The sequence below is a fragment of the Calonectris borealis genome, chromosome 2 (assembly GCF_964195595.1).
Source record: "Calonectris borealis chromosome 2, bCalBor7.hap1.2, whole genome shotgun sequence".
NCBI lineage: Eukaryota > Metazoa > Chordata > Aves > Procellariiformes > Procellariidae > Calonectris > Calonectris borealis.
In genome coordinates, this window is record NC_134313.1 from 75,337,944 (window position 1) to 75,362,252 (window position 24,309).

The 24,309-nt window shown below is 43.5% G+C and overlaps 1 protein-coding gene across 3 annotated transcripts in view; it reads right to left on the reverse strand.

Moving 5' to 3' along the window:
- FHOD3 (formin homology 2 domain containing 3) overlaps positions 1-11,866 on the reverse strand; it is a 407,490-nt gene extending 395,624 nt beyond the window's left edge. For 2 of the 3 annotated variants that reach the window (XM_075142372.1, XM_075142371.1), the window contains exon 1: positions 11,583-11,866. In XM_075142372.1, the coding sequence (XP_074998473.1) occupies positions 11,583-11,747 (165 nt within the window). In that variant the 5' untranslated portion in view covers positions 11,748-11,866. The remainder of the gene's footprint in view (positions 1-11,582) is intronic. The other variant, XM_075142373.1, reaches the window with a different exon arrangement.
- Positions 11,867-24,309: the final 12,443 nt, after the last annotated feature.

Sequence of the window (24,309 nt, forward strand, 5' to 3'; positions counted from 1 at the left end):
AGTCTACAAGAGATACTAAATTTGGCTAACAACCTGCTTTTGATTGTATTCCTGTTTCTGGACCAGGAAAACTTTACAGATCTTCCCTCTTTTTTTTCCTTCTTCTCATGTACAATCACCCCAACTCCATCAGCCTTTGGTTCTCTTAGGAATCTGCCTTTATTAAGAACTCAAGCCATGCAAATTATTAGTAGCCACATGGAAATGCAGCATGAGATCAGTCACTTTTATTTTAAATCGTCAAACAGCCAGCCTGTTAAAAAGTAACATGCGGGCATGACTTCAACTTCAGTATTAACCTCTCGTGACTCACCTACAGAACACATTTCAGTCTTGACTTATTTAGAAGAAATGGACAAATAACCAACATGAGAAAACAGAGGTAGGTATAACATTGCTTTGATTGCATCTACATACATATGCAATCGCCCAAGAAAGTAATCTTTTTACAGTAATTATTTGTAGTTTATTTACCCTTCCCTGATGTTAACATCTAAACACAGAATACTTGGCAGTCTGCATCCCATGCCAGTTCCTTCAGAAGAATTCACTGAGGAAAAAGGGTTTTTTTCATTTGAGTATTTCTCTAAACTGTATTTTATGAGTTGGTGTTTAATTATCTCAGAGATTTAGATTACTGTTTTTATTTCAAGAAATCTAATTTGGTGGATGAAGAACATGAGGGCATAATTTTAATCAATCTCCCTTGATACTTCTTAAAATAACACTAGCTGATGACTACTCGAGAGATAGCAAGCTATTCTCCCCTCGTCAGCTGCATATATCTTTCTGAAATATTTGCTGGAATATCAGTGACAAACCATAACAACATAAAGGAAGTAAATATAGCTCAACTTACACTTCACTGAAAAATATTTCTAATCTCCTTTTTGTCACTCAAATCACACCTAGCCATAATGATTTCCAACTGCCATAGTCTATTACCAGTGGCTTTCCCACAGAAGCAACATCAATCTAAAGAACGGTTTTAAGGCAAGAGCATTCTTTCAGCAGCCTATTGAAGAATTTAATACAGTAGGTCACTTATTTGAGGTGTAACCATACCAGCCAACTTCATCAAGCTAAGAAAATACCTTGTTCAAGTATAAAATCCTAGAAGTTGCTGGATGGCATTCTGTCTATTGCCTTTGTCAAATTTTAATTATGTCATATCACCAACAAACTGCCAAAGCACAGTGCGACTGATAGCATACAGCATGTCTGAGTAAAGCCTATTTTTAGCCTGCAATTCAATCAGCACTCTTACAACGGGTAGGATTAAAGCCCAAGACAGCCACGTTGCTGTATATAGGCCAATGCAATTACATGTCAAAACATGTTGAGAGAAGGTGATGGTAAACTGGAGTCAACATTGGGAGGAGCAGCATTAGACAGACAGTTGCTCTGCGCTAGCGGATGTCTTTATTAGCAGAGCGTACACACGCATCTCGCCCGTCCTAATTAATAGTCCACAAAGGAAAACATTAAAACAAATGACAGTTTTACTCCCATTGCTTTCAATATAATTTAGCGCTCATGAAGGAGAGACAACATTTTGGCAACCCTGAAAATCAATATCCTTTCACCTTCATTGGCAGCTGTTCAGATGACTTAGCTTTGTCAATGCTAAAGCAGCCCACTTCAATCCTGTCCTGAAAATACTGCCAAGGAGGAGACAACTCAGTCCTCACCCTGCATGTTCCTGAACTTTTGTGCTGAGGTAGCAGTTACAGGACCCGTTTTGAAACAGCATTTGCAAGGATGCTTTTAAATATCTGTCTTTCGTAACACTGAAAAAAATAAAAATATCTTAAAATTTGTCTTAAAGCCAAGAAGTTTTTATACATTCGTGTGTTAACTCTTAATTAAAAATGTTAAGCTCTTGCTGTCTTCTTAATCTTCAGGAGTCATATTTTCAGGCTTTCCCCCTGCAATTATACAGGCTTTTTTTAAAAAATGAAAAAAACTAACCCTGCTGCGTAACGGACAGCTTCAGACTTAGGACCTACAGGACCTAATGTTTTGAGACTATCAAGACAACAAAAAAGTGACACCACAATGTGATCACTTATCCTCTAGGATATAGCTAAATGATCTACCAAACAGTAATCACTTTCCTACACTAAAACTAGAGCTGAATACTAATCAATGATGTGAGAAAGAGTAAGGCTGTGTTTCATTACCAGTTTCCCCAGGACCATTAATCTTTTTTGATACAGCTTCTGAAAACTAGCCTAAGCAGTATTCTCTTCCTCTTCATCTTCGTACAGACAAAGATTAGATGTTTCATTCAGACCCCTTGATGAGAGAGAGAGAAAGACTACAAGGAGCATGTACATGTTCTGAAGATTTTCAAGCTCAACACATATAAATTAAGGCACATCTAATTAGCAAAGAAAAAATATCTGCATCTCAAGATAATTCTCTCCATTATTGCAAGTTTCCACATTTGAAACTTATTACAGGTGGTTGTTTCTCCAAAGGGCACTTTTCTGAGCGCTGATCACTTCTCTTCAGAAGTGAAATAAAAGCACCAGAAAAACTGAACTCTGAGAACGTGACTAGTAAGTTCAGAAACTAAAAGATATGGGCATACCCTAGGCTTAGCATGAATTCACATTCATAACTGTGGGTGGCTTTTTTTGTCCACATTTCAAAAGCAAGCAAAAAAAGTCAATCAAGAAGACAGGAAACCTAAAAGCATAATTAAGCAGCATCTGAACTGAGAACCACAGCCCAAGTCTCAGAAACTATACTCCTTTACTTTCTAAAAGGTCAGGATTTTCTTCTACCACTTCCCCCCCAACATTCAGCTTCATCAGAAAAATGGCTCATTTTCCTTCTTAAGCCAAAATTCAGTCTAGAAACAGCTTAACTACAGTAACATATACATAAGGCAGAATAACACCCAGTAAAACCACCACACAGTAGCGGAAACAACACTGCAGACAAGTTAACTTTTTAATTAGGCTAAAAGCAGCAACAATTGAACTCAGCATCTAAACAAGAACATGTTACCATCTACAAGGCAAGTATTACAAATCTAAATGTATTACTTTCAATAATTCAAACTCACTTCTGCTCAAAAACGTGGAAAGGGGACATAAACAAGCAAATATAACGAGGAGTACTACAATATAAAATGAAGGCTGCGTAAGACAGGAAGGGAATGCTTGGGTCACAGGCAAACAAAACAGTGGATACTAAATCCAGAAGAGTTGCACTTCTTTCTGCCTTGTACAGGCACGAGACAAAAACGTCTCATGTATTATAATCAAACTAGAACAAAAAATTCACAGTAAAATGAGAGTCCTTCAACTGTGACCAGCAGTGATTATTGCAATACATAAATCATTTAGAATACTAACACAGGTTAAATCAGTCACGTCTGTCTGAAATAAAATATGACGTTTTACTTATACCCTGCTTTTCCACTTGTGAATAAAGCCTGCCTACCTTATTTGTGGTCACTGGAGAGTTACAGGCCTTCTGCATTTATAAGAGAAGCTTGACTCAACTCATAGCATGATACAGAGTATTTGAAAAAAAATGATGAAAACAAGGAAGAAACGTGTAGAGACTGAAAAGCACAAATAGTGTAATTTGCCCTAGCAATACCTTTTCTTCCTCAGGCACACAGTTTTTCAAAAAACACCCATTTTCAAATCACATTACAGTTTCCTGTAAAGATGCCTAAAGGAAGGAGTTAGACAAAATGTGCTTCATGAGGGAAACTCTTGAAATTCAGAAGGCACTAGCCTTAGGACCAACACACTTTCATAACCAGAAATAGGTGAGTCTGCAGCACATCTCCTTTCCTTGGCATTCACCACTGTCAGGCTTCTCAGTCCTTGCACCCTTCTGAAAGTGACCAAGTTTAAAAAAAAAAAAAAATCCACACCAAAACACAAAGAAAATCCCACAAATTCACTTACTTTTGATAGGCGATGGTCAGTCACAAAGGTCCTCACTGCCTGTGAGACAGGGCAGCACAGATGAACCTCACAGTTTCGGGAATCACCCCTTTCTTCCAAGGGTCACAGGTAAACTAATTGTATTGCTTTAACTCTATTGATACAGATAAAGCAATACAATGTTCCTCTTGTACATAGCGTGCATGATTATATTGGAATAAAATGCACTTACAGATAGCTTGTATCTCTCTATTTAGGAAGGAAAGGTATGCCTTCATCTTGGTTTCTGGGCTATCTTCTGCTTTTAGAAACTACAGACTATGCCAGTTAAAAAGATAATTGTAAGTAACATTGATATTGATTCAAAAATAAAAATAGGAGATACAGCTTACTATTTTTGTGGCCGACAACCATAAAGTTTCAAACCGTACACACCCCTCCACTACTGCATGTAATCATGCGTACTTGACTTAACTTTGTATTACAACTTGTTTATTTATGCAGCTTTTTCTCATCTTCCTGATATCAAGAGTTTAACTGTTAGTAAACACAAAGCAACACTGTCCAAGTCTCATGTTTCCAAGTATATGTACTTTGCCTTAAAAACCACTCTAGAACTACAACTAAAAGGAGATGAAGCTGCTTTTCCAGTCACCCCACTCATTGCTATTCAGCCTACTGAGCACTACCATGTAAAATGATGACCAATATGACCAAAAGATTAATAATAATGCGTTACCCTTGTTTAGCAATAGTGACTAGGCATCCAGGATCAAAATTAGCAATTTTCCAGGACTCTGTAATTCAAATAAATATCCTACTCACAAAATGGATAGACAGTTTAGAAGTATGACTACTAAAGTCAAGTAGTCATACTGAAAGTAAAGAAAAAGGTCAAAGCCTTTTTTTTTTTTTTAAAAAGCATTCTTAAAATGCTGGGAATGACAGAATTACTTCTTTTTAAGTGTTTGGAATTGGAAACTGCAATGCATTTTTTTAATATATATGTGTTAAGCTGATGACATGTGGAAAGTGAGCTTTCACGTCTGTCTCACCTTTAGTTCAATAGCTTCACATGCCAGATGGTTGCAGATGTTTCTAGGTAGCTGGGCCTACTAGAGAGCTCACTGCTACTTTTGTCCCAACTTGTTCCTCTGCTAAAAATATGTAACAACATTCCTTGCTGTCTTATTAATAACTGTAATACAATATAAAGTTAATATTAATATAATGCAATCCAGGTGGTGTGGAAAGTGATGACAGAGGTGTAGTAGCTGGCACTCTTTCCTCTGAGCCGGTAATGAAGTAATATCTTAGCACATGGGTATAGCCTACTGAAGCACTGTTTACCAAAGAAGGTAGATAGCCCCAGCCCAGACCACTTGGGGTCACCGAAAAATAGATGACACTTTTTGAAAGAGTAGAGGTAACAGCCTGTCCTGGCTGAATTCCGGTCAGAGAAGTGGACTGTAAAACCAAGTTGCGTTGTCATAGGTGATAATGTGATTGGATGGGCAACTTACAGCCCGACCACCTTGCATACAGTTGCACAAGGCTTGTAATACTCATCCTCACAGCGCAGTGAGTGAGATAAGACAGAAAGAAAAGGGCTGTCATTTAGACCTTAATTACTGGCAAGGTAGGACAGCTGTGCGAGCACTGGAAAGAGAAAACTCTTCCTGAAAGTTTTTAGAACTTTTGTTCTCATTTGGGACAACACGGGAAGAAGAGGAGATTGCAACATGCCAGGTCCCACATCTTTCTCTGATCAACATGGATACGGAATGAAGTCATCCTAGTCTCTTGCTAACTGAAGCCATTAGCAATCTTCATACAACAATTTGAGAAGAATTTGGAAGAAAAGAGGTATCTACAACTGGTTTTGAAAGAAAACATCAAAATGTGTAACTGCAAGTACAAGACTTGGGGGATGATAAGAGCAAGGTCTAACTTCTTCCTATTCATCTCCCGTGTTTGATTACAAACCTTCAGTAAACACATGGTGATGCAAGTTTCCAGAGGCTGCATCTGACCAATCTGTGATTTCGAAATTTAGCTGTACCCTGAAAACTACCAGCACACTCGCTGCCATCATTCTTGACACTGAGCTCTACAGAGACTCTTGACCTATGAGCAGCCAAACTGAGAGATTTGCAAGAGAGCAGTGTCAAATTCAGGATCTCTGGGATAGCTCTGCTCCCATGCTTTTACAATATGGCTTTTAAGCCTAGATCAAACAACAGAACTAAACTATAACTTGTCAGAACTGTAACTTGTCAGAAGAACCTTGTAAGAACTTCAAAGACCCCTTACATTAAACTGCCGGAGATAAAGCCCAGCATTTGACAGTTACTTTGTGTCTGCTGTACGGGTATCTTTGCTCTTTTGAAGGCCCACACCGCAGAAGACAATAAGCTGCTGGAGACTGGGCAGCTTTTCACAGTTGTGCTTTTGGGCGGGTGTTTATACTCCCCCAGAAGAGTGTGTTTCACACAGGACACTGATGCAGCTTGTGCTTTCAAGTCAGAAGACAGAGCTGGATGCTACCCCCTCTGCCCTCATAAATACTTCCCTAGAAAATTCAAGCACACATGACCACTACAGGGTCAATCCCTTGAAGCACGGGATTTTGTCAGCTCCAGAAATACTTGCCTAGACCCAGAATACTTTGGAAACCTGTTGGAAATAAGCATTGTGTTAAATCCCCTCTTCTCTCGAGGGATGAGAAAGGGCTGATGTCCACCTGCCTCAGGGAGAATATGAAAGACCTAGGCGTCATGACAGCCCTCAACTAAAATATTCCCCAGTCCTCAGCAGCGACACTTGCAGAAGATACCAGCCAGTTTCCCCTGCCTGTGGGTTCATTTTCCCTGGGACAATGATGATATTCCAGTTTCCATCTTCTATTCTTCAGCTCCCATGAAGAGCGTAACAACCAACCCAAAAATGCTTCAGCGAACGGCTGTTCTATTTACCTCCAGCAGGATCAGGATCCAAACCATCCTCTCTGCTTCTGCCTAGCCTCTGTGCACCAAGGCATTTCTTAATGCCTCTGTGCTTCAAGGAAACCCTGGGAAAAGGAACCAGTTGGTAGGTTTTCTGCTCTCAGAAAACCTGAGGTTGATGCCAGGCATCAGGATATAGCCTGGCACTGAGTTCAATGCCAGAGCTGAGCTCCATGCCAGGACACAACCCGGTGGAACAGCCCCTGCTATCAATTTACATCACACCATGCTCCGGAGTCAGCCCTGGCTTTAATCTAGGGCTAAATTACAGCAGCTGAAGACGGAAATCTGGATGGTTTCTTTATGAATGAAACTCCCAAATCCCTCTAGTGCTCATTGGATTTATTTGCTTATACCACTGTTTTTTGAATGACACTGTTCCAAATTACAAATTCTTGGAAGAGATTTAAACATAGAAGTTGCCTCCCGTTTTCTCAGAGGGAACAGGAGGCCAAAACACTATATCTCCCCTTTCCACCATGACCACCAGTACACTATATGCACTGTGAGATTTTTTTGGTTTTCCATTATTACACAAAGTATTTCAATCACATTTTCTTGATAAATTAGACAGTGTGATTTCCTACATTATTGTAAACATGTATTTGTCACAGAGCTGCCCCAACACTGAACAGTACTGTGGGATGTGAAAACAGAATATAGCAACATACTCAGCATGCTGTAATTATATGAATAAGTTATCATGAAGAAGATCTCTAAAAAAAGCACACCACTTGACATCGGCCATGTATATATATCCGCTCTCCTGAACGACTCTGTGTCAGCAAGTCATAAGTATCAAGTAACTCAAAGCAATTCAAAACCAACAAACCCAAAGTACCAAATTAGATTCAAAGTGCATTATTGGCACTGGGCCTAAGCCACAAATTTAGATCCAGTTCTGAATTTTCCCAAGGTTCTCAGAAATGGGCAAAAGGGACATCTGAATTCAGAGTCCAGACTAGATCCAGTTCCTGTTCATACAACAGACAGTAAGAGAGACCTAAAATCCTCAGAAACAAAGCAGTAAAAGCCAAATCCAAAATGGCACCTCGGGCAGTCAAATCAATATAAGCAATCCACAAAAGTTCTGCAACGTGGCTTAGTTACTCAGCAAGAATTTGTAGATGTGGCAAAAAGTACCATAACAGAATTTGTGGTACTTCATTGCATTGGCAAGTAAGATGGTGTATCACCATCTAGCACCAGGGTACCTGAAACCACCAGGGATACCCAGGCAAGCGTTCCTGACAGCAGTGCCCTGCCCCGTGGGGTTCAGTTCAGCACGTGTGCACCGGGCACGCCTGCTGCATGCACAAGGCAGAACTGAGCACAACCCAGGGTACAGCAAGCAGCTTCGTCCAGAGATATGGCTGTAGGGAAAGGTGTGTGCACAGAGAGAAGTGGGAAAAAAAGGGTGAGGGAGGAGGTTACTATTAGGCACCTAATTCCAAGCGAAAGAAGGATTGCAGACACCTTTCTTCTCAGTTTTCCCTATCAACCAGTTTAGGTGCTCCACCTCATCCAGATACTTGATGCATTCAGGGTGGTAAAGCCCACCCTAGCCAGTGTTCATGGAACTCAGTCACCTAACTTCACTGCACTCCTCTACAAGAATCTAAAAACATTCCCACTAAGAAGACACTTTATAGATCTAGACTTGCATCCAGACAGAAGTAGTAGTAAAACCAACATATGAAATCAAGAGTTGTGCTTCCAAAGAATTGGACTAAAAAATGCTGCCTTTGGAGTCAAACTCTAACATTTGTTGGTTACAAAAAAGCTACTAACGACGTACTATGACAGGTCAGAATGTCAAAGCATTTTTCATTTGAGTTTTAAATGGTTTTCTTAATAATTGTTTATAATATTTAACTTACAATTACTTGCAATATACAAGTTATTTTATTAACTACAAAAATACTGTCGTCACTGCAAATTTCAACCCAGCAATGGTGAAATCTGACATTCACTGAAGTGAGCTGGATTCCTGCTCCTGACTTCACTCTCTCAAGTACATCCCACAACAATACATCGTCAACGACGAGATGTACAAACCAGCCAGTGATTTGAGGGTAGCAAGGTGGCACCTCTGTTCAGAGGCTAAGTGAATATTCATCCAAGTCAAAAGACGATAACTTAAAAACTGATGAAAGAAAACTAGCATTGATCATTTGAACTCGCTGGCAAAAAGGCCAACAGTTTATAAGATTTCAGGAATGATTTAGACATCAGCATTACTATGTATTTGAGCTATAAACTCCTAAGTCTGTTTCAAGATATTTTGCTCTACTCACCATCAAGATACTAAATGGACCGTCAATCCATTAGCTCACTAATTTTCAAAGTAATTAATCAATCAAGCCCCAAATGTGTCAACGTGAACTGACATCTGAATTTCAACCTATGCTCTGCTTTGACAGCTGCATTTCTCCGAGATCACAGTTTGTCCTGATCTCTGGGAGAAATGGAGCAAAGTCCTTCTCGGTCAACTAATGTGGTCATCTTCTAGAGACCAAGTGAATACAGTTTTGAGGAGAAGCTGCAGAAAGACTATCCCCAGCTCCAAAAAAGAAAACGGAAAACCTGTCCTTAAAAAGCGACACAAACAGTTGGTTCTACAAAATCGCACACACAAAGATGTAATGTCAAACACAGAAAGGCTGCACTAACTGCAGGTGCACACAAAGAACTAAACTTTCAGTGTAACTAGTAAAGGTAAACAAGTCTAATCAACCCTTTTTTTTTTCTTCTTTGTAGAAGTTAAGAGAAGGCCAAGAGACATAATTAAGGCACTCTAGAAAGAGGCCCTGGCTCTGCAAACACAAAGGTAACTGTAACTGTGTAAACAGATCTCAGTGAGCCTGCCCACATCATTACAACAGCATAAACAAAATGTTTGCAAGTGTCAGAACCTCAGATTAACAAGTCACTGGGCCAGGACTTGCCTTTAGCAGAGTAGCTATCTTTCAATAGCCGGGTCTACAGCACCTCTAGAGACTTAGGCCATCTTTCACCCAAAGTCTGCAAGTCCAGTTTCCAAACATTAATTAAACTTGAGAAACACGCTGCATGCTGAAACACAGGACAGGAGTTAAACGTATAGAAGTGGCCATGGATTTTGGGTGGCTCCTAAGACACTAAACTGTGGGGGAGGGGGTTGGTTAGTATAGGGTTATAAAAAAAATACCAGGGCAGTATTCAAAGCAAAGTAAAAGCAAAACGCAACACAGTGGAACACCTTGAAAATGAGGTTAACTGTAAATCCTGATTTTAAACTATCTTTTTATTTACTTCATTAGGTGGCGGAATCCATCCTGCCCTTCTTTTAATTAGCTCTGACTCCAAAAAAAGCCTCCCTTGAAAACAATGGGACCAGTCTCTGAATTGGGGACGACTGAGCACATGAAAACAGAATTGACCCAGCGCACCAAGAGCTTCCAAAGGTTTTGTGCGTTAGGCAGAGCTCTCTTCACTGGATGCTGTATCCTTGGCAACTATTATGCGAGAAACCGTTCTACAAATGCAAAACTTCTGTCTGCTCCAAGAGCTTTTCTCTGAAATACTTTTATGGGGTTTTGGATATCCTTAAATCTAAGGGCACACACAGCCCTTTGTCGTCTTCCCGCAAGCTCCCAAGAGCAAGATATAATACAACAAGTGATGTTAAGAGAGTTTCCTCCCACTTCATCAGAGAGCAAATAAAAGTTTTACAACTTTTACTTTGTCTTCTTCTGGGAAGAAAAAAGAAGTGGGCATTTCTCCTTTTTTCTTCGGTGCACTCTGCAGAACTAACATGCAGATACAAGATAATAATGAAAGGACATTATTATTATGTCAATCAATAGCATTGCTTTGAAAACTGAAAATTCAAGGATCATGCCCGGGTGCCTGACTTCAAGGGCAGAACTACAGATGCCAGCATACGTATTAGAAGAAGTATGCAAGAAGAGATAGGTAAGATTTGACAAGGGCCATAGCAGTAACATGCTGCAGCTCTTCACAAGAGGGACCAGTAGCACCAATTGTTCCAAGGGCAGCAGACACGCAGCTATTTTTACCAAAGCCCTTGCTGTAACTGCCTGGCTCATTAAACCTTACCACAGCAAAGCTCGGATACTGCCTGCGCGACCGTGCGCTTCGCAGCTCAGCTGTCCTTAAACAACACGTTATTCCTCAATACCCCCCGATATTCAGAAGTCACTAGCAAGGAACAGGCATGTAGTATTTGACACCCAACTAGGGCTTTCGTTTGGTGGGGTTTTTTTTTTGCTCCTGAGGAAAACGTACAGCCGCTACAACTAAAGCAGAGGCGGTAGCTGCCCTTGAAGGCGTCTGGGAACCTATGAGAACAGCGCAGGAGCCCCTCCGGCGCCCCCCCGGGCCTCCCCCCAGGACTTACGGAAATATTTCTACTGCCGGGGCGAGGGATAGCGCCGGCGGGGCACGGGAGCCGGCGGGGCACGGGAGCCGGCGCCCCCGGCACTGAGGGGCAGCCCCTCCGCCGGGCGCCCTCCCCGCGCAGCCCCGCCGGGCGCGGAGCCCGGGCTGCCGCCCCGCAGGGGGCCGGGGGCCGCCCGCCGCCTTTCGGCCCGTCTTCCCTGCTACCGGAGGCCGCTGCCCTTCGCCCGGTGCCCCCCACACCCGCACCCTCCGCCAGTACCTTCTGCGGGGCGCGGAGGAGGCGGTGCACCCCGGCCAGCTGGGTGGCGAGCGGGATGTCCTCCCGGAAGGTGTACAGCGGCGGCCGGGTGGGCTCGGGGAAGTTGGTGCTGTTGAAGGGGTCGGTGTCATCCAGCAGCTGCACCCGGCACACCAGCGTGGCCATGGCGCGTCCATCCACCGCCGCGGCCGGGCGCGGCGGGGGCGCGGGCGGGGGAGCGGGCTCCCCCAAGTCACCGACACCGAGGCGCTGCGTGCGTGCCCGCCGCCGGCTGGGAGCGGCACTCCCCTCCCGGCCGCAGCCCCCCCGGCGCAGGCTGGCCGGCCGGCAGCCTCCCGGCTCCCCGAGCGAGCGCCGGCCGCCTCACAGCCGCCGCGCCTCGGGGAGGCGGCCCATGGCCCCTTCCCCGCCGGGATCCACGAGTGCGGGCGCGCTTCAGGCCGAGAAAGGAGGCGGCGCCGGAGCCGCGAGGCGCGGGCAGAGCAGCAGCAGCGGCGGCGGCGGCGGTCGCAGTAGCAGCAGCTCCCCCATGCCCGGCCGCTGCGCACCGAGCGGGCAGCTGGACTGCCGCGGCCGGCACAGGCAGCCCAGCAGCGCCGGGCGGCCAGCGCCCCCGCGCGGCCGCCGGCGGCGCCGCCCCCAAGGGCGCCCAGGCGGCCCCCTCCTCCCCCGGGCTGAGGAGACCTCCCCGCGGCGGGCGGGCGGGAAGGAGAGTCCGCCCGGGATCCCCCGCCGCCGCCGGGCCGGGCAGAGAGGGAAGAGAACGGGAGCGGGGCCGCTAGCCTCTCCCGCTGCGGCGGGGGAGAGGGAGGGACCCTCCCTCCGCAGCTCTCCCGGCTCCCCTCTCAGGGCCGAGGGACCGTCGCCTCAGGGCGGAATAACGGTTGCCGCCGCGCCCTGCCAGGGCCTTCTGGGGGGAGCGGGTGAGGAGGGGGCCCCCGCCGTGAGGGAAGGGGCGGCGGGGCGGATGGCGCGGGCAGGGTCAGCGCCTCACAGTGCGGCGGGGGCGCGGGGCCCCCTCCCCTTAGAAGTACACTTGTACTAAGCTCGGTCTTGCTGTCACAAACATGCCAAGTGTCCTAAGTCTTTAGTGTAACATTTACCAGTTCAAAAAGAAAGCTTTAAATAATAAAGCTTAAAAAAAAAAAAAAATTTAGAAACTGACCTGAAACCTGGGTATTCGACCAAGATTATGGAGTGGGTTTCTCTGTGTTTGTACAAAACCCTCTTCGCCATTAGGCTTGTACGTGCCCGGGGTTCGTTTGGCTTCCCGGAGCGTACGGCCCAGACAGGAGTCACGCCAGAGCTGCCTGGCTTCGCACCGGGCTGTCCTCTTGCCTCAGGCCTGCTCTTGCCTGCCCCTGCACGGGGGAAGATGGGGACAAAGTGCCGAGCGCCCGGGGCAGGCGCAGGGCACGGCATCGCGCTCTTTGTGTTCGACCTGCGCCGTGCTGCCGAGTCTGCAACCTCATCTGCGGGGATCGAGGGTGCACGTGCACTGGTCTTCACTCTTGGGGGCACGGGGCGCGGGAGAAGGACCATGAACCAAGTGAAGGTGAAATACAGAGAACGAAGGGTCTCGCTGTCCTGGGGGAATGGCTGCATTTCCACAGGCTGAGCATCTACCCCGGGGAATGCACCGTACTTTACGGCTGTGGTTCGTGACAGCCTATCCTTTCGTCCTTCGCGGAGAGGGCTGTGGGGCAAGAGCTGTAGCACTGTGAGAAACGGGGGATTTATCACAGAAACGTGTCTTAAGCAAGAAAGCATGACCTCTAGATCATAGCGTTTGCATGAAGCAACTGTTTCCTCCCAAAATGATTACTGGTTTGGGAGTATTTGTCAGCACTGGGACAAAAGGGGATTTCTGTCCACACGTGGTCTGTCCTTCTGTTTCTGTTATTCTCGGGACTAACTTGTCATGGTTCAGTTTTGCCAGCAGTTATGCATGTTTTCAGAAAAGAGCATCATTTTAGCAGCATAAAGACTGCTAAAACCAAGAAGGATTTTAAAACTCAGAAGCTATCTTGCCATTTCAGATATTTCACTGCTGATGTTTTATCCACTTCTTTTTTTCTCTTCCCTCAGCTTGGACAAGAAAAAGGGCCTATGGGTTGTCTCACCCCATTTCTCATCACCACCTCTGGGTTGTAATTCTCATGCACCATCGGAAGTTATACGTGGTGAAGTCCTCATTTTGAGTTTTGTATCGAAGCGATTTAAAATTCGTGTTTTACAAAGAAATATATTTTTGTATCTGCTTTAGTACTGACAATTTAGTTTCTAGAGAAAACAGTATTGCTGCATATCTGTCTGCTTATTTATGTTGTATATTTTTGTCACCATGTAAAGTTAAGATTAAACAGGATATTTTGGTTTTGTTAATTGTAATTTACTTAATTACCATTTATATTAAACTTCCATTTTTGTAAAACACATTTGTGCATTTGCTGTAATCAATGATCAATATGAGGTAGCGTAAGATTGCTATTCTTGCTATTCATTGGATTAATCCTGATTTTTGCACTTCTCTCATTGCAGAGGCATTAATACTTGGAGAGCAGTTTTAAATAAGTCATGGAAGCCAAGATTTTGTATAGAGCCTATGTGACAGCATCAGCTATCTTTCCTCCAATATCAGAAAATGAAAACAAAGAATGAGTGCAATCCTTGGAGCCAACAGAGATCGGATGACTCTAAGGCTCAACATCAAAACATCTAGCCACAGACTCTAACTCCCATAAGGAAGAATTAGACATTGTATGTTATGATCTTCAACTGGAATTTCCAATACGAGGTGGCCAGAGGAGGTGATAGGTTTTATGGCCAGGCTGCAGAAAGGAAAGAGGGTGAAACAAACATGAAAGGATCCTGAGTCAGCTAGAGCTTTCAGGTGCATATGCGGTTGTCTCACCCCATTCCTCATCACAGAAGGTAAGGCCTTCTCAGAGAGAGAGAGAGCATTTTCCTCAGTCACGCTGAACAAAATCAGCATTCAGGAGCTCTGGGGAACACTCAGCAAAGTCCAGGCTGCGGTCCTTCTGCCTTTGGTGGTATCATGGGCTAGTGAGTCCCTTTCCCAGGGCAGGAAACTGAGATGGGCTGTGTTACTTGCTGACCTTGGGGTCCCCGAGTCCATGTCACAAGCCCTTTCCAAAAAACAAAGTCTGCGCACAATCAAGTAAAGTTCACAGTTTTAAGCTCCCAAGTTCTTTTTACAAAAACATAAGGGGGAAATCCTTCATGTGCACACATTTTTCAGGAATGAAACATAACTTAGGAGTTTTCATTTAGGACTGATTTATTCTTCTCAACTCATCCCGTTATTGGCATTTCTTAAAAATACATTGTTGAATGAGTTAAGATGGTGTGTCAAGCTTAAATTTGAATTTCATTATTGTTGAAACCTGAATGTTAAAATAACATTGGTTTTTGTCTTTAATTTCCTCTTTTTTATTAAAAATTAAAAATATATGTTTGATGGAAAGTTATTGAAAGCATATTCTTCAACCCAAGGACCACCCAGACACAACGTAAATATGTATTTAAGCAGTTTTTAAAAATGATACTAGGTATCCGAGCAGTTGGAATAGCTCCACGGGAATATTAGCTTTTCCGGTATATCATCATATCAATAGAGATCTAGGTGCATGATCATGAAATTAAAGTGTAAGCATGTGAAGTGGCCAGTCCTTTAACTTCTTTCTCTCTCTCTTTTGGACAAATTGAACTGCTTTCCAAATTTCATTTTTCAACTTCAAGCCAATTTTAGTTATGGGAGAACAAAAGCAATTTTAACTTCCATGATTTATTCACTTAACATTAATAAAGCTGAAAAATAGCAGTCTATTTGGTAATGGTAATCAAAATGGGCTTGCAAACCACTGGAATTAAAGTATGGTAATGAAAGTGCTGACAGATCCTTTACTGTAGTGATGGGAACAGTATTTCTGCCTTATCCGCATTATAATCTTTAAATAACGCTTAGTTCTCTTAGTGAAGTGTGGAGAGCGATTTATTGTCATTGTTAGCGTGGACAGGCAAATAACATAGCACACTTCTCAAAATAATGGCGTGTAAGTGAAATCCAGTCTGTCACAAGACCAAGAATAATACTGTGGATTTCAGCCTCCTTCACCCAGGGATCTCAAAGCGCTTTGCTACCATTAAATATTGCCCGCTTATTCCCGCCCCACAGATGGGGGACACTGAGGAGCTGGTGGCTCGAGGATACAATTCTAATATGATTTTTTTTACAGAAGTGTTTTTTTTACCAATTGCAATGGGAACTGAATTGGACCGGATCACAGAAAACGTCTTCCGCAGGGATTAGTAAAGCCCACCTTAGCAGAAAGCTTTTTCTTTGGGAGATAAGGACTTGTAATGGCCCTAAAGATTGTCAGTGGTCTGAATCAAGCTTTAATTGCAGCATCACACATCCAAATTCAGTGGATTGCTACTGAAAATTGTTCTCCTGTCATGTCTGGTTAATACTGCATGTGTAGTAATACTGTATACTACTAATACTGGCTAATACTGTATATTGATGGTGAAGATGAGTTCAAGGTACACAATTCCAAAATCACTCAATGTCCAAAGATCCTGCACAAATCTGTGAAAACCATGCCCTTTATTTGTCCATGGATCATACTGTCCCAGGAAATAATCCATTAGATGTTCTAATGGTGATGCTACAGAGTTTTCCTTTTTCTGTGCAAGATCTTCCCCCAAGGTAGCCGGGTCTGAAAGATGTAATCGCTAGTGAGAGCGTGGAAAAGTGAGGTTTCTATGATGTGCATGTTGCACAGTGCCATTTAATACAGTCTTTGGTTACACAACGCACTTGCAGTCTCTTACAGGACTCCTGCCTCCTTCAGCACACAGGCAAGGGGGCTTAATTCATGCGCACAGATATTTTATTTCACCTTCACCGTTTAATGCTCAAGGCCTCCTCCTGCCTTATCCATTGCACGCTACTTAAACCCTGTTCTGATGACAGAACTAATTTCCTCAAGAGATTTCCTCCGGTGCTCAGTACTATAACAGATGAATGCTTCACAACTATTTATTAATTTATTTTCACAGTGCTCCTCTGCAGGGAGGAAGTAATTTTACCGGGTTTTATGGATGGAGTGTTACCAGACAAAATGGAGACGAAGTCAAAAGTAACCACCGCTGTTGGCTGTCCGAGTCCGAGCTGCCTACAACCAGATTTCGAAATCTCTAAGAACACTACGTATTAGAAGTGCAGCTGACACTGACCTCGGCTTGGGCTGGATGGATGTTCTGCGGCTAACACCAGGCTGCACAGAGGAGGAGGAAACACGTGCAATGAGATTCTGAAAAAGTCGCTGGGAGTGACTTTAACGTTGCACTGGAATTTTACTGTGGCAGCATTTACGGGGCTTAATAATGAGATCCCCTCGCCTGAGTCCTCAAGCCACGGGATTCATTCACTTTAAGTACCTCAACAAGTGAGGGGATAAGCTGGCAGAAACCAACCTTCTCTGCTATTCAGTCCTGATTCTTTCTCAGAAGGAAAAGGTATGTAACATATGAAGTTGTAAAGTAAAATTTATTCTGAAAATAATTTATTCTGCATCTTTGTAAGCATGTATATACATGTGCAGAGCCATTTTTTTCTGATTCTAAAGGGAATGCTTCCTGCTGTTTACTCTTAATAACCCTACACATCAAACCTCCAGCCAAGGACCATCCATGCTTTATCAAATTCCGGTGAACTGTAACTGCTCAAGCGCTCAAGCCCATGGATGTCAGTGAGGCCACAAACATGTCTAAGGTGTCTAAGGACATAGGTGTGAGACAATGGGAACAAACAAGCATCACTTAAGAGCTGTTTCTGCTTGGAGGATCTTTTACCATTCGTAATGTTGCAACCATACGTGATTTGTGAAACGATGACATTCTCCAGAGCTGGCCATTAAAATCAGACAAACACTGTGGTGTGTCTTTTATAGATTTTCTGTCCATTTTTCATTATCCTCCTTTAAAAAAATAAGAAGCTGGGTGGATTCCTCCAGGGGACATGAATGTTGCTCCTTTCCTGGAAGTGGCTGATTAGGATGCGGGGGAGGAGCTTGCACAGCTTGAAGAGTATGGCAAAGCAGAGAGTGAGGGTCACAGGAGAGACCTCAGAGCTTGCAGATCATGCTCAGATGGAGAGGTTGCTGAGTTAGGCCACAGAAGCGCTGGAAAGAAAACCTGCTAGGGAGCAGCGGGGAGGCTGCAGAGTTTGCTGCAACTCAGAAAGTTACTGAATGACTGCAAATAAAACTGGAAGCAAGGTCTGATTCCACACCGCAAGAACATCACAGAAGGAGCTGGCTACAAGCATTTTCTATTTCTGTTCTGGACTCCTTACTTTGATTTTACTGAAAATATACTAGCCTATATTCTAACGCAGCCTATAAAACCATTTGATCCATTTTCAGAAGTTCATTTTAAGGAAGGGTGTAGACAGAGCTCGCCTTTTCATTTTCCTCTTCGTTCTGTGATGCACGATGTACATGAATGGATAACAGCACAGTGGTTACAGGGGTTTGCTGAACTATGTCTTCAGAGAGGACGTGAGGCAAAGGCTGTTTCCAGAAGCAAGATGAGACTATGATGGACCAGTCGTCTGTCCTGGTATGGAAAATTCTGCAAGGACCCCCCAAAATTTCAGTCATTCCCTGCCCAATAGTCTGCTGAAACCGTTGTTCAAACTGATTTTTTTTGGCTTGGCAATGGAAGTTGATAATTTCATTTCAGTGGGATAAAGAGTAAAGCACAATCCTTCTTCTCCATTATAAAAGAGCGCATGAACTGAAAAAAAAACACCACAAGCAGCAGTGAGAACAGTTGGTAAGATTTGCTGCTTATTCTTTGACATTTCAATTTTGATATAAATCGACATTGACTATATCAAAGGTAATGATATCTGGGGAGGTCCCGGACAACTGGAGGCTCGCCAATGTGACGCCCATCCAAAAGAAGGGCCGGAAGGAGGATCCGGGGAACTACAGGCCTGTCAGCCTGACCTCGGTGCCAGGGAAGATCATGGAGCGGTTCGTTTTGAGGGCACTCACGAGCCATGTGCGGGACAACCAGGGGATCAGGCCCAGCTAGCACGGGTTCATGGAAGGCAGGTCCTGCTTGACCAACCTGATCTCCTTCTATGACCAGGTGACCCGCCTCGTGGAGGAGGGAAAGGCTGTGGATGTGGTCTGCCTGGACTTCAGTAAAGCCTTTGACACTGTCTCCCACGGCATTCTCCTAGAGAAGCTGGCGGCTCATGGCTTAGACAGGTGACACACAGAGAGACGCACTCTTCGCTGGGTGAAAAACCGGCTGGACGGCCGAGCCCGGAGAGTTGTGGTGAACGGAGTTAAATCCAGTTGGCGGCCGGTCATGAGCGGTGTTCCCCAGGGCTCAGTTTTGGGGCCAGTCTTGTTCAGTATCTTTATCAACGATCTGGATGAGGGGATCGAGTGCTCCCTCAGTAAGTTTGCAGATGACACCAAGTTGGACGGGAGTGTTGATCTGCTCGAGGGTAGGAAGGCTCTGCAGAGGGACCTGGACAGGCTGGATCGATGGGCTGAGGCCAGTTGTATGAGATTCGACAGGGCCAAGTGCCGGGCCCTGCACTTCGGCCACAACAACCCCATGCAACGCTACAGGCTTGGGGTGGAGTGGCTGGAAAGCTGCCCAGAGGAAAAGGACCTGGGGGTGCTGGTTGACAGCCGGCTGAACATGAGCCGGCAGTGTGCCCAGGTGGCCAAGAAGGCCAACAGCATTCTGGCCTGCATCAGAAATAGTGTGGCCAGCGGGAGCAGGGAGGTGATCGTGCCCCTGTACTCGGCACTGGTGAGGCCGCACCTCAAATCTTGTGTTCAGTTTTGGGCCCCTCACTACAAGAAGGACATTGAGGTGCTGGAGCGTGTCCAGAGAAGGGCAACAAAGCTGGTGAAGGGCCTGGAGCACAAGTCTTATGAGGAGCGGCTGAGGGAATTGGGGTTGTCTCGCCTGGAGAAGAGGAGACTGAGGGGAAACCTTATCACGCTCTGCAACTACCTGAAAGGAGGTTGTAATGAGGTGGGTGTTGGTCTCTTCTGCCAAGTAAGTGGCAATAGGACGAGAGGAAATGGCCTCAAGTTGCACCAAGGGAGGTTTAGTTTTGACATTAGGAGAATTTTCTTTACTGAACGAGTGGTCAGGCCTTGGCAGAGGCTGCCCAGGGAAGGGGTTGAGTCACCATCCCTGGAAGTATTTAAAAGATGTGTAGATGAGGCATTTAGGGACATGGTGTAGTGGGCATGGTGGTGTTGGGTTGATGTTTGGACTCGATGATCTTAGAGGTCTTTTCCAACCTTAATGATTCTGTGATTCTATGATTCTATGATTCTATGATCTTTTATCAAAGATAATGAAATCTTACCATAAAGCTCAGCTAATCAGTCTTTCTTGGAAAATGAGAAGATGCTGCCCTGGATTACATCTACTGGTGTATGCAGTTTAGTGATGTGAGGACTAACAAGACTTACATTAGTGAGCAAGCAAATTATATTTTCAGATGGAATTCATGTCACTGCTCTTTCTTTAATTTAATTTTCTTCTAAGCCGAAAAGATCGTGTTCCACACACATTTGTACAGAAAGCTTCTACCGTTAGAGGACTAACAAGAAGAAGGAAATGGGGATATCGTAACCTGCCTGCAGACATGCTGTAGCAGTGATGACCCTTTTTTGCTTTTTCAGTTTAATAGAAACAAATGCCAGACTGGACACAAGCAGCACAGACGTTTAACAGACAACAGCCAGGAATGTGGTGGCCATTTGTTGGCATGTGACCATAACTGAGAACTTCTGAAAAACTATCAAGACCCATTTCATTTTTTAAAGTATTTTCTAATATAAGTAAGAATGGCCTTTCCTTGAAGGAAACAGAACACTTTAGTTTGAAATCTGAGTGTCTGAAATTTGCTTTAATTTGTATCTTACCATCAACATTAACCCACCGATTAAGTAATTGTTATCACATCACTTTGTATCTCATAACGTAGTGCTGAGTTTTGCCTTGGTGACTTGTATAAACTAAACTTTGGAGGAGAAAAAATAGTTTGTCATTTTGCATTTTGTGGATGCTCCTTTGATGCAAATTGATCTAGAAACTAGGAAAGTTAAAATAAACATGTTTCAAGGGGAAAAGTGTTTATGGGAAAAGACCACAAATGCTTGAAGGTGTGCTTGACAGTTTATCAATCTTTTGTCAACGAAATGAGCTTCTACAGCATTTAAAACTTGTCTTCACAGTCGGGCTTTTGCACCTCAGGTTAGTTAGCTGCTAATTAAGATACTACTTAAAATGTATTTTCCCCAGTCAGCGTGTACACATCCAACAAGTGTTTTCCAAGCTTGGACCAAGAATAAATATTTGTGGTTTGAAGAAAACACAGGGGAGTGTTCATATCAACTTCTATAAACATGTGAAGTGACTGTAGATAATCCAGCATTATTTATTTTGACATAAAGAGTCCTATGCTGATATAAACACCCTCAATGCAAAATTACTTGTTACTAATTTCGTAAACACAAGTTCATAAACAAATTTCTGGGGACAGTTAAATCAGGAGAAATTAGTCTTAGTAGCCAATATCACCTACCCCAGGGTGAAGAGCAAGAAACTTCATCAAAAGAAATGGCAAGATAACTTGTACATACCATTTTCATGATAAACACTATTTAGTAGATGATTTTGTATATTCCACAACAGCTCTAGTTTTAAATATTCTTCTTTAATACACTTTTCTAAGTTCAGATGTTGTTATCAGTGTAAACACTCCCTCCTTTCTTGAATACCGGTGTATACTTGACATCACCACAGTCTCACAGCAATGAATTCCACAGGCTTATATATATTTTACTAAAGCCTTCCCCTTCATCATTTTGGAATTCTCCTATTTTCAATTTTCTTGAAAGCTTGCATTCTAAGACAACTACACAGATGTTAATACTTTTCATTTTTACAGCATTCATTGTTTTAAGTAGTTCTATCATCTTCATTTTTATTCACTTCCTTTATAAAATAAGCACATCTAATATTTTCTTCCTCTCTTCAAATGGAAGTTTTACGTTCTTCTGCTATTTTTTAGTCCATCTCTGAACATGCTGTATGTTTGGTTTATATTTGGGGAGTGGAACAATGAAAATTGGACAGAGAATTGTCAGAGTAAGAAGAAACTATCTCCATAAAGCCATTATAATATTTTCTGTATTAGTTTTCATCCCATTCTTTATGCATCCAAATATTTTTATTTATTAATTTTTTGACTTTCCAGCCCCTGGTGTACATAGAGCAGGAGTTTCATCTAACTCGTCACAGCAAAATCATGATATTTTCCTGGAATGGGCACAGTTACTATAGAACCTAATAAGACATTATACCAGATGCATACCGCTTCTTCCAATGTATAGCAGATACATATTGCGTATTTTAAGTTTTCTGGATAATTTGGGGAAAGACTGGTCTTACCTCATCTCTCTTGTGTACATCAATGTGCAAGTAAATTTGATCATAAATACTTGTATGCATAGGCAAACAAAGAACTCATGCATATCTCATGCTTATGGGAGCAATTAAATGTGTCTCTCGGTCTGCAGGTGGCCATTTTGAACACTGACTTTTTGAAGACTTGCAAAATAATTCCTTACTAGGATTCTTAGTTAAAATCTCCTGCTTGAGGGCTGAATGGGACAAGAATCTTGTTGCCTTTGGGCCAGTGAGCTGTTTTCTGTTTTGCTAATTTAAAATGTGTTCTACCTGGGTCGTAGCCTGAGGTTGTAGCTTGCAACTCAGAAAATGTCCATTTTTCTTTCCTTGAAGAAACATGAAGGCACCCCTACGTACTCCGGATGGATAGAAACCTGTTCTGCCGGTTAAAACTTGCAGGCCTGATCCCTGGACCTGTGCCACTTGACACCAGTCAGCTAAGGAGTTTGCCTTTTGATTTTACTTTTCAACTCAGTCCTTTGGACTTCTGCTAAGCAGTAAAGAAAAAAACCAACAGGCCTGCAGAGAGGTTGCATGTCTGTCTCCTTGAACTGTGTTAGGTGAAGAGGGAAAACAGTGGCACTTCTCCAACAGTTCCCTTAGAGGCATCGGCAGTGCCAGATGGTCACAACCAACAGGCTCTTCTCCACAGGCTCTTCACCCCGCAGCCCTCGCCTAGGGCAGAAGGTGGCACATCTTCCTTCTCGGCTTGGGCAGGGACTCAATATTAGAAAGCTTTTGGTATGCTCTGGGCCCAAAACTTGGAACTATTCTATTCACGTGAGAAGTCTTTTATCCTGATGAACTACACAGACTCTGAGCTAAACAAGGAGGCAGTGTTTGTAGGATTAGCGATGCCAAAATTCACCTCCTAACAAGGAAGAGTGATAGCAAAATCTAACTCATCTGAGCACTTCATATGCACAGAAGCAGCTCTCACTTTTGAAACTAACGTCTGATTTTTATCATACAGTCACAGCGTTTTTAATCAAGAGAAAGGAAGCCCCTGAAGAAGCTTTTTGTTTAGTTTGTGCTATTCCTAAAACTCGCCTGGGTACCAGCATATCCAGCTTACCACTTGAACTGTTAAGTCAGAAGGCACTAAAACCTATACTTTAATGTGACACTGTTTCCTCTTTCCACCTTCTGAAAGCACCCCCAAAACAAACCCACAATGTGTAATTCTGCTGGGCTAGTCCTCACCCCATAAGTGCAATCTGCCAGCGTCTGAGGCAAGGGGCAGAAATGGACATATCTAATTTAGGAGGGCAGAGAGCATTTTCTTCTTTTGTCATGAAAGATTAATTTTACAAAATATTTCATTATTAATATTGAAAATGTCTTCTGGTTGGAAACTCGTTTGCATCAGCACACTGCCCTCTGCTTGTTATTCCTTCACTGTGGAAAGGTACTTCTCAATGTTATCTGTATGAAAAGCTTTTAGGTGTGATTTCTTTAGGTTTGATTTTTTTTCCCCTTTAACTGCTGAACAGTGCAAATAACCTGTAGATCTCTGCCGAGATAAGGAGTAGCGAAGGGAATTTTTGCTCAAGGCTACTGTGTTCAAACAGACTTGGGCAGCTCCTACTAAACCATGTAATCAAGATTCAGAAAATGACCTTGCCCTCCCTCTCCTTTCGAGCCCCCAAGTAAGTGCGTGTTAGACTGTGGGTATTGAAAGTTAATGAGGCTGCAGCTAGAATAAGTCACGTGTAAGATCATGGATGAAGCACAGATGGCCGAGGATCACAGACAGCTTTCCTATTAAAGATATGGAGCTGGCAATGAAGTTCAGCCAGGACCTAGATAAAGAGGGGGAGAGTCCTGATTCCCACAAATTAGGCTGATGGGCTCAGTCATGAAACTGCACGAAACTGCTCGTTTTCAGCACTGTGTTAGCCGCAAAGATTACCCCAACATCTGCACTCCCAGCGCCATATGCTGCTGCGGTCGGGCCATCCCTGGACTTACCCAGATGATGAAATATGACGCTTGCACAATGTACAGATTTAATGCGAATTAGTACGTTGCGCTGGGGGAAAGTACTGGGTCGGCCAGATGATTGATCATGGACTATCTGGCATTCAGCAGCTGGAACTGCAGAATCAGTGACAGTCCTTTTTAGCTCTTTGAACTAGGGTGAATCTGGGTATTTACTTAATACTGGTTTTCTTTGATC